At 35.6% G+C, this 11,362-nt stretch overlaps 1 protein-coding gene across 1 annotated transcript in view; it reads right to left on the bottom strand.

The window, feature by feature from the left end:
- Positions 1-1,008: 1,008 nt before the first annotated feature.
- The window catches only part of LOC117113231, a 20,039-nt gene continuing 9,685 nt past the window's right edge, over positions 1,009-11,362 (bottom strand). The window contains exons 7-11 of the mRNA XM_033256520.1: positions 10,122-10,327; positions 8,293-8,349; positions 7,115-7,339; positions 4,820-4,957; positions 1,009-3,133 (exon numbers count right to left, since the gene is read on the bottom strand). Coding sequence (XP_033112411.1) covers positions 2,471-3,133; positions 4,820-4,957; positions 7,115-7,339; positions 8,293-8,349; positions 10,122-10,327 — 1,289 coding nt within the window. The 3' untranslated portion in view covers positions 1,009-2,470. The remainder of the gene's footprint in view (positions 3,134-4,819; positions 4,958-7,114; positions 7,340-8,292; positions 8,350-10,121; positions 10,328-11,362) is intronic.

Here is an 11,362-nt window from a genome sequence, read left to right as displayed (position 1 = left end):
ACAAAATCAGTAAAAACTTAATTACTGTGATAAAATATAGTAAGAAAATACTGCGGTAGAACGAAATATAAATAAAAAAAGGGTTTATAAAAATAGTAATAGAGATAAAAATAAATACTAATACTAATAATATAAGTAAGTTGGTTAATACATCACTTATACACACATACATATACACAAACATATATATACACATATATATATACACATATACATATATATATATATATACAGTATACATATACATATATATATATATGTATACACACACACACACACATGCTTACATATACATACATGCATAGACGCACACACATACACACACCCCTCCCACACACATATTCACACATACATACATACATATACACATACATAGTAACATTTGCGAATGATATGATTGTTGTCGTTACGATCACTGGTGGAGTGTCATAGGAGTAAATTTTGCCCGTCAAACAGGCCACACTTATTGGCCAGAAATATTAATTTGCCAGTGAATGTTTTGGTGATGCCAGCTAAGATTAACTTGGATCGTTTGTTCAATGATTTGTTTAGATCCACTGCGATTATGCAATATTTTTTGGAGTAACAGAAATCAGAATGGTTGTAATATACTGGTATTGTTTTTGTTGTTGTTACTGTTGTTATTGTTATTGTAGTATTTCATCTTTATTAAGTTTTAAAATAAAAGGATTTCTTTATTGATTGACTGACTGACATGCTGTCACCTGTGAAGGGTTTTATTTATTACAAAAATAATATTCAAGGATGAAAACACAATAAAGTACCGAAAAGGCAAACTTAATATTTCGCGTGTCATTTAAGAGTATTAAATATTATTATCAAATATAACTATATTCACCCAATCCCTCTCAATGTAAATCTTTATCACTCGTACATTATTGTTATTATTGATGAAGTTACAGTGAAATAACTAAATATACTGTAGTTATACTTTTTCGAGATGATATATACAATACACTGAAATAATAGTACTGTACGTCTTCAGCATTTAAAATAAAAACCATGCTTTAATAATAATATCTGTGTAATTATTACATGCCAAATCCAGTTCAAAGTACAAAATAGCAATAATGAATACAGTGAGTTCATCTGCGTAACATATAGTACAAATAATGGAACACCACAACTGTGATATGAAGGGGGGGGGGATATATACATTAGAAAAGAGTAGGGGTTATCCTGGTGTACTGGTCGCAAGTTATTTCCGAACTTTACCTTATAAAAAATATTAAACTCTTCTTCACAATTTTATTAGTCCCCCAGCCACGAAACATGCAAGAATATAAATTATAAAAAAGAGAATATCACATATATTGTTTAAAAAAATATAATAGATATAATATTGGCAAGCTTCAAAGAGCAGGAACAATGATTTGTGTGTCATCAGTCTAAATACTGTACTTGGCTTTTTAATGGAAATGCATACACCGAATCCTTAAAACAACATAGAACATATATTTTTTTTTATCAGCTGCTGTATGTAAACTGATCTGCACACATCATTTGTCTTTTCACTCTCTCCTCACTAGACAATCGATTCTGCTTTTATCTCTCTGCAAATGTTTATAATATCAACCCAAAAAAACTAGATAAAATATTACCATGGTATATTTAGCATACACTGAATATATACACTCATTAAAAATACAAATACCAATCAATTTTTTTTCATTATTATTATTAACAGTGGCGGATTCAGGAATTTCGGAACATCCCAATTTCGTTCCGCATTCACAATTTTTATACGCTACACCAAAAAACGGTGGCATACTCAAAGTAATGTTAACTGTATTTCAATAAAACACTTTATAATCAGATATAATCCTCTATAAAATTATTTTACCAGTATACTAGGCTATCCAAAGGAATTTGGCAATTACAACACTAAACACATGTTTAAAACACTTTCATAGAATAATAGCACAATATTAGAATTCGGTATATTTATATAATTTTTTCTTCTAAATAACACTAAACCAGCATACTGAGTATATCATAAGAACAGAATTTGAGACAATTTTGAATATAAGGCCTAAAAAAAAAAAATTGTTTGTTTGCCCTTTAATGCTGAAAATTGTATAGGAGGGAAGGGCACAAAAAAAGTTTTTTTTTTTAGTTTTTTTTTTTCTCCCGTCACCAAAATTCACATTTTAAATTGCAATGCTTTCAATTAAGCCTGTCTCGCTATTTGTTTTTCAAAGGATATACATCAGACTGAATAAAAATAACTGATAATCGATATTTTGCAATGAATTTAGGTCTAGAATGGTGATCACTTTTTAAAATTTGTGAACAAAAAATCGAAAGAAAAAAAAACTTTTTTTAAAAACACTGCCCCTACTTTTCCGTGAGCTAAGGGCAGGCGCTGCAGGGCAAACAAACTATTTTTTTAGGCCTAATAAGGATGATGAAAATTAAATCGTCATCGTGCTTTACAAAAATGGGACATTTACACAGTTGGGTTTGAGACGCTGCCAGCATCTTGTCCAGCTACCAATGTCATTGCATCTCCAGTGTCATCAGGTTCTCCAGTAGCTTGTATCTGTTGCTCAGGGTTCGGAATCTGAGCTTGGGTCACCGTTTGAAGTGGCTGACTTTGTCCAGGAATCATGAATGTCTGATTGGTTGGCTGTCCCCGTTCTTGAACCATACCTACTTGCCCCACACCTTGCACAAACATTGGCTGTTGAAACACTGGTTGCCTCTGACCTTGATGTATCATCATTGGTTGCCCCTGAGCCTGGACGATCATTGGTTGCCCCTGACTTTGATGTACCATCATTGGTTGCCCCTGAGCTGGAAGCATCATTGGTTGTCCCTGTCCACCTACCATCATCAGTTGGCCAGAACTCTGGACCAACATTGGCTGCCCCTGTGCCTGGACGGCTGGTTGTTGTGCACCATGTACTTGTTGTTCTTCAGGTCCCGAGGTTTGAGCTCCTACTTGTTGGTTCTGAGCAGCAATAAGTTGGTTGGGAAGCATCATAGGTTGGTGCTGCACCATCATCGGCTGGTTTTGTACCATCATCGGCATACCATGTGCTGCTCTTGGTACAGGTAACATCATCACACTACCATTGGGGCCCATAACCATCTGGTATTGTTCATTATTCTTAAAAAAAAAAGCAAACTTAAATTAAATATTCTGTAAATATACTTGCTGTTTATTTTAAGTGAGCCACTAATAACCACTCCTACCATTTTCTCAAGGTACGTTCTGACAAGTGAGTGTTAAGCTTTGAAGTGGCAGTTTACTTGTTGTAAGCCCTGGGTAGTGCCCGTGAAGACACTCTTCAACATTGCTACAGACTATTTACTCCTGAGTAGTCTCAGCAGTAAGCAGTCTCAGCAGTAAGTGTGTTAGCCTGGGTTCCAGGCCCTAATTTTGGGTTATTTCACTCTTTATTGCACTTAGTGCGCGCCATACCTAATTTAATTGGTGACCCATACTCGATTTCATTTTTTTTTCAGATTAGGGCCTGGGCAAACGATTCATGCGTACGATTTCCACATCAAATTTGATGTGGGATATCGTATGCGTGACTGATTTTGTAAATCACGTAATTAAAACAGTTAGTATATAGTCCTGGCGCTGCAAACGACTATGGACTGATAACCGCTAGTAGGCTGTACTTACAGAACCTTGCTCACCGCTAGCTGCTACACAGATTTAGGCCTTTAGGGTAGAATATTGTTAAAAAGGTAGGCCTCTGTAATGTAATTAAGAACTTAAAAATAGGTCGAGCATCTACTAGGCTAGCCTACTACTTCTGACTCCAGAGGTCTGAGCCATCCTCCTGGGAAGTTATTTGTAATGGTATGCCATCTAGTCTAAGCTTAATTTTTTTTTGCCATTGCCAAAATTAGTCTTACTAGGGTCTATTCTAAATATTTTAGGCCCGTTTTATTAGGGAGGACTATTTTTAGTCATGCCTAACTAGTCGACGCGAGTGACTCAGTTTCGTGGCTCTAAAAATATGAACATTTGATTGGTTAAAATTCTTTATTTCGGTCCGCCCATTTATCCAAATACGGAATATAAGATTACGTCATTCTTTTGGCATCCTGGTGCCTGCATTCAGTGTTTTACAAGTCTCTTATTCCGTCTCTAAATTAACTTTCTCATTGGTGGCGCTGTCCTGAATGAGAAAAATAATAAAAAATAAGAGACTAGTGGCAAGTCTATAAGTGTGTGTGCTACGTCCGTGTACACAAGGAATGTAAGGTATACGCGCTTAGAGTAGCGATGTGTACATGCACTTACTTCAAATTTATTTTGACCTCAATTTTTTTCAAAAAATAAATACCTACAAATGAATGCCAAAATAACATTTCCGGTGATGTACACACAATATTTTCATAATTGTTTACTTATGAAGAATTTGTGTGCAAAATAACTGTTGAGAGACAACGAAAGTGTTGATTATCACTTCCTGAAAATGTGCATAGTTACTTCTAAGCTTTGAACTAGCTTTGAATAAAAAGAACATATGCCCTGGGTAAGCATCGTGTGGACACTCATCAGAAATAACATGCGCATAAAATTTTACGGTTGTTGTAAACTTTACTTTAGGCGTAAGGCTGTCTCAACATAACTTCAGTCACAGTTACCATAATGAAATCATCCCATCTACTGTAAGTTCAGTCTGCACATTGATAAGGATCTGCTTGTGGTTCGTCTTGTTTAAATTTATCGTCATCATCATCATCTTTTTTAAGTTTAATATGAACATACCTTGTTAAAATTATTATAATTTTTGTATTACTGTATAAGATACATAAAAACAAAGAGACAAACCTTAGTTTGACAACAGTTGCAGTTTGAGCCCTGACAACAAAAGTAACAACTCAGTTGACAAAAAGAAAGGCCAAAGGTCACCATGCAGATTAGTGCTTCGAAAACACCAAATCCCACAATGAATGAGTCCAGCAAAACCTGTTTTGTAGTATAGTATTTAAAAAATAGTAATAATTCATTTTAGTTTAACTCTTAGATATTCAAGCAAATAATCCCACAATGAATCCAGCAAAACCTGTTTTGTAGTACAGTATTTAAAAAATAGTAATAATTCATTTAGGTTAACTCTTAGATTCAAGCAACTAATATTTAACTCACTGACTGGAGCTAAGTGTTTCCCAATGTCCAAATCTTTCCATTTCTTTTTAATCTAAATCTTAAATGAAGTACATTCTAAAGTTGAAGAAGATACTTCGCAAATTGGGGTATGATGTCATAGGCATTTTCAGAAATTATTCCCTTTTATTGGTTGTTGAGTTTCGGTCCTTCAACTGCGAGGTTGGAGGTTCGAACCTTCGCTGTGCATTTCGCTTGTATTCTTGGAAAAAGTACTTATACCTATATTTGTCTCTCTCCACCCACGAGTGTAAATGGGTATCTGGTTGTAGTTATATACGTATGTTAAAAAAGATGGTGGAAAGGATCAACTGGCCACTCAACCACTCCCTTTACCCTCATTTTCTTTTATGGTATTTAGAATATATATTTTCCTCTTATTGGCCTTTTTGGAGGCTCCTGAATATCACATGGAAAAACAAAATTAGAAATACAGGAGTACTAAGAAGAATGAATACAAAAAGGACTAATCAAAATAAGGCCAAGTAAAAAAAAAAACATGTTTCACGTCCGGCTTTTTTTTTTAATTGAGGAAGCGGCCTTTTTTATTTTTTATTTTTTATTTTTCAAAATGGCCGCCATTCTACAGACTTGTTGACATTTCCTGTCTAGTTTTGTTCAACATATAAAATTTAGGAATCATTGTTACTGTATACAATCGGAATGTTCCGATGTTACGTCTCAGACGTCTTCACATGAAACTATTCCATACAACTGACATAGAGGGCCAGTATAACGGGAAATTCCAGAATTCATCGGAAATCATCGGCCATATTCGATTGTGACTTTCGTGCTCTGCTCAACGGAAACTGCTCAACGAAGTTAACGCTCGGAATTTATCGTTGAGTTTTGTACTCAACGGGATAACATACTCAACGTATAGTCCTAATCGAATACGGCAATTGTATGCATGACAAACGCGCTCTAGTGAAGTGAACTCGAGGTTTGCCGCCTGACGCCCAGAGTAGGCGACGGCCTAGGCCTAGCCTAGAGATATCAGGCTAGCCTAGGCCTAGCCTAGGTAGAGATATTGGGCTAGCCTAGGCATAGCTTTACTATACGAAAGGTTAGACGAAGATATTGCACTATTTTAGGCTAGGGTATTTATTTTCCAACATTTAATTCTAAATTTTCGATATATTTTTTCTTTATTTTCATGAATTTTCCAAAAATAAAAAATCAAAAAAAAATCAAGGCGGGCGAAAAAAAACGATGCGGGCGGGGACGCGAAACATGTTTTTTTTTTACTTGGCCTAATAAAAAGAAGAATGACTAGAATACCTGGACCATCTGGTCAGAAAAGAGGCACTGCAAAGAACACTATTGGAAGGGAAGATGGAAGGAAGTAGGGGCAGAGTTAGACCAAGGACTATGTGGATGGATAACATCAAGGAATGTGTGGGATGAGGTATTGGCAATATGTAAGGGCAGCACAGTGTAGAGGGGAATGGAAATACATGGTAGCCAACCTGCTTTGAGCAGAGGACACCAACAGGTAACAGGTAGTGGCTTAGGCCTCTATATAAGATTGTGTAGTGTATGTGAGAATGAGTTAGGGTCAGGAAGGTGATCTCGAGTAGCTACAGCCTGGTTATTATAAAGGTCTAGTTTAGATAATATGTGGGTCATATGTCCTTATCCCATGATACATAGCTACTACTGTAGCATAATTTTGTCGTTCGTTTCAGTGCTTTATTTCTGCATACAGGCCCGAGATACAGTGGCATATCTAGGGGATGGGGGCACACTTCCACCAAAAAGCTTGCACTTCCACAGTTGACCCCTACCCCCCATTGAAACTTTTCAAAGTACCTTATTTTGGAAGCTAGTGACCCATCCCTTCATCATCGCAACCCCCACTTCACCTTCACACCCACCCCTCCCCCCTATTTCCAGACTCCTAGATACACATCTGAAGCAATAAAATTAATAAATTTAATTTAACTGATTGATCCATACCCTTATGTTTCTGTCCTTGTGACTAGACATGTCACCCATTTTGCAACATCCAGGCAAACAGTCCCAGCAATAGGAAGGTGTTGTTGTGATGTTGTAGCAATTCCAATCGACACAGCCATACATGTGCTGGTTGTATTTGTCTTCGCTTATATTAGCAGAAGCCCATATGAACATATTATTAGACATTATAAAAGCTAGGATGGAAAGTGAAAAGAAACAGGGAATCTGGAAAAGAAGTGAAAGAACATGAAATTAATGGAATATATATGTGAAATTATATGAATTATATATTATTATATAGTCATTTATTTCTATTATATCATGATTTATAAAAAAGTATCTCTTCGGAGATTCTGTCTTGTCGTCAAATGCTTACAAGTAGAGGGCGTACTATATTGATCTCTGTTATTTGCCATGCATTAAGAACTAGTGCTGTCCAACTAATTAATCTTAACTCGTTAGAATACAGAATATTTCTTAGTCTCAGTTTCATGTATAAAATAATTAATGAAAAAATCCAAATCTCCCATAGTTATATTTCATTTAATACCCGTAAACTGCACCCAATGCTCTATCTTCCTCATGCCAGATGCAATGCACTTCACAACTCTTTTTTTCACTGTACTCCAATCACCTGAAAGAGTCTCCCTATTTCAATACGTCTGTGTCCTACAATCCAGTCTTTTACAACATCATTAATATAACACCTTCATGACAAGTCCCGCCCTACAAATCATGTTTTAATAACTAACTGAATTCACTTCAATGCAATATTTTGATCTTCATTCATTATTATTGTCATTATTATTACTTTTTTTTAATTATTTATTTATTATTATTATCTGTATTATTATTATTATTATTATTATTATTATAGAGTGCAAGGAATTAGATTTAGATTTGAATTTCCAAAAAGCTTTAATGATCCAGTTGATGCCCACCCGTCCCCTCCCCCCACCCCACTTGTGAGCTCTCTCTCTGCAGGAATTGAACCTTCAACCTGTCTATGTCACGGCAAGTGTCAGACCACTATACCAACAATGTTTATTATGAAGTACCATTTAAAGAATGCATTAAATTATACCAGAGGAAAAAGAAAAAAAAGAAGAGAAAATAAAAGGAAAAAAAAAGAAAAAAACCAAAACAAATTGATGATATTCAAATTTTGATTCACTTACATACGGCCCCTTCTTTGTGACACTCAACAACCCATAAATACCAGTCACTACAAATATCTGTGGAAAAATGGAACAATTTATATACTTATAATAATAATTATTGTACTTATTATCATCCAAAAAATAAAATACTTTACTGTAACTGTTAATCTCAGGATTATGATGGTTACAGTACTAATAAACACATTCTGCGAAGTTTGTTTACAGCCAGTCAGGGACATAAAGTAGGTATTACCAAAGAGTATAAAACTGCAAGAGGTCCGACTACCGGGGATTCATTGGAATGCAAAAAGTACTTCCACGAAGGGGCGTGGTCTTTAAGATTCGAGCAACACGTATGCGTTTCTAAATTAAGTGTAGGGCGCCCCCTATTTCTTGGCAGTACTTTCAGCCTTCCATTGCCTGCATACCTTGCTGCATACAAAATCAGGGCAATCAGTGTTAGAGTATAGGAAAAGGTAATGTTATGGTTCCAAAAACAACGGCCCACCATTAACATCAGAAACAACTGGCAAGGAAAGCACTTTACATTTGATCAAAATAGTGTTTATTTACTTTTTCTAGCATTCTCTGTGCTTAGTATTCTTTGGAATTTATGTGGTCCTTCTTAAACCTTCCTTGAAATCGTATTGTGTCAAAAACGCAGTTTGCAGATCAAAGCCCTTGTGCATCCCTAACCCGGACGTAGATATGCAGAAGCCTATGGCCTATAGCATTTCTCGAAAAATCTCAATGTTTGGGGTTAGTATCTTTTGGAGCATAGCAAACCATTATGGCAATTAACTCTCAATTTCAATTTTCCCATCAATTTGGTATAGTTAACTGGCATTCCAACCAACATTATTCAACATCAAAATGGGGTTTACAGCAAAAACTCTAAGAAGAAGCCGCAAGTTTTCCTATTACCAAGTGTCAGTCATGCTGCTGATACCCACCATACGTCACATGACCAACCTACTGTAGGCCCGGGCCTAGGCTAGCCTATGTGATGTTCATTGTAATACTACAAAACAAAATCACATCAATTTAAAATCAAATTTGTGAACATACTTGCCTTATATCTTAACTAGCAGGTGATTTTATTGGTAGATTAATTTGTTTTGAAGTGTGTAAGTATGATTGATTTGCATGCCAAGTGAAATTAGTACCCTTGTTTTGCTTTGTTTTACCGTACCGTAATTCTTGGCTAGGCTTAGCTGTACGCCTAGTGTGGCTAAGGAAAGTTTTGTTTTTCTGAGCATGTGCAGATTGTGCTTATCTGGCTCATTAGCATAACAATACCACACACAAGGCTAATTCCAGAATAGACGGCTTAAACCAGCAGCTTCCTATCCTGGTAACAGTTATAAGTCCTTGCTCACAAATTCCCGTAGTTCAGTAGGACTATAACAGGTCCTACGTCATTGTAAATAAACATTTATAAAGAAATGCTTGTGTCTTCATTGTGTTATTCATTTTAACACTGTACACATTGTATTTAAAACCCTGTTTCATGAGAAAGTATAATACATCATCATTCCTGATGATGACATAATTAATGTCGAAATATTGAATCCCAACACAATGGCGTGTATTTCAATACTTGGAGTATGTATTATACTTTCTTATCTGAGATTAATCAGTGGACCTTTCGGTTGCTGTTTCATTAGTGTTATATTACACACAGGGTAATATATTGTATACTCTTGATTAGCACCGCAGCGCTTATTTGAGAATGGCATGTAGCTAAAAAAAATCAGGTTTGGTGCGCCATATTTGAGATCGGCACTTATTCAAGAGTGACTCTTATTCACACATTTACAATATACTATTAAGATTAATGGTCTTACCAATAGTCCGGACCAGATAGGCATTCCAATGTATGATAATTCACATTTGTAAAACACCGCCAAGATACCAAGGGCAATACAGATGACACCAATAATAATATGAAAAACACTTAGGATGATGGTGAGATTGCGGTGACCTTTGCTCTCACAAGGTTTCCAGCATCGCTTCATGGCTGGTGATTGGCCACTCACTGGTGAGGTTTCATCTAGAATATAAAAGCAATTTTTAATACCCTTTTCACACTAACAGGAAATGTTCCAACTTTTAAAAATTAGTAACAAGCTTTAACAACCATGTTTTCCTAGAATTATTATTTACTTAACACATGCAATAGTCCACGGCAAGTGAAATTTTTTAATGAACTGAAACTTTTGGAATTAACACTGGCATTGAGTGGATTTGGATTTGCCGGCTGACGCATTGAAATCTCGGCTTTAATAAAGTAACAAAAATTTAACGATGACTTATTCAGTTCTGTATATAATATTTGCCAAGCTGCCTACTCTAGACCTAGTTAAGTACGAAGGCATGCGCACTGAATTACATGACACACCTTGATGAGTAAAAAGTATAACCACGTTAATTTGATACAGTATAGAACAATATAAAGTAAATGACAGCAGCACTTTTGAGATTAACAATATAGAATTTATTCTCTAGCTTTAAACTTAAGTATGACAAACAAATAGTTGTCAAACAAGAAAGCTAAGCGTATACAACGCCAAGACCTACTGCAATACAATGAAAAGACATCCTCTAATCGCACACCGTTAATAACTACGTATCACCCATCACTCAACAAACCCCTCAAACGCATTATAGATGATCTACAACCCGTCCTACATGAAGAAGCCCTCAATGATATTTTTAAAGACAAACCTTTCATTGCCTTTAAACAGCTCCCTAGCCTTAGTTAAAAGTAAACTTCCCACTAACAGCAACAATGGCACATTCCCTTGCAATACTAGGACTTGCAAACCTTGTACACATATCAAATCCAGAGTAACATTGTCAAAGGACCTAATAATACCAATTTCAACATAAAAGGCGCTTATAACTGCATGTCATCCAACCTAATATATGCTATATCATGCAATATTTGCACTAATGCTCCCTACATTGGACAAACTAGACAAACACTTTAATGGACTAATGGTCATAAACATGACATCAAACACAAACTCACCCAAAAACCTGTAGTTTTTGGGTGAGTATATATATATATATATATATATATATT

This window comes from Anneissia japonica, unplaced genomic scaffold, assembly GCF_011630105.1.
Source record: "Anneissia japonica isolate Jap-2015-1 unplaced genomic scaffold, ASM1163010v1 scaffold287593_len981703_cov172, whole genome shotgun sequence".
Classification (NCBI taxonomy): Eukaryota; Metazoa; Echinodermata; class Crinoidea; order Comatulida; family Comatulidae; genus Anneissia; species Anneissia japonica.
Note: the sequence above shows the minus strand (reverse complement) of the source record. Positions and strands in the feature narration are given on the sequence as shown.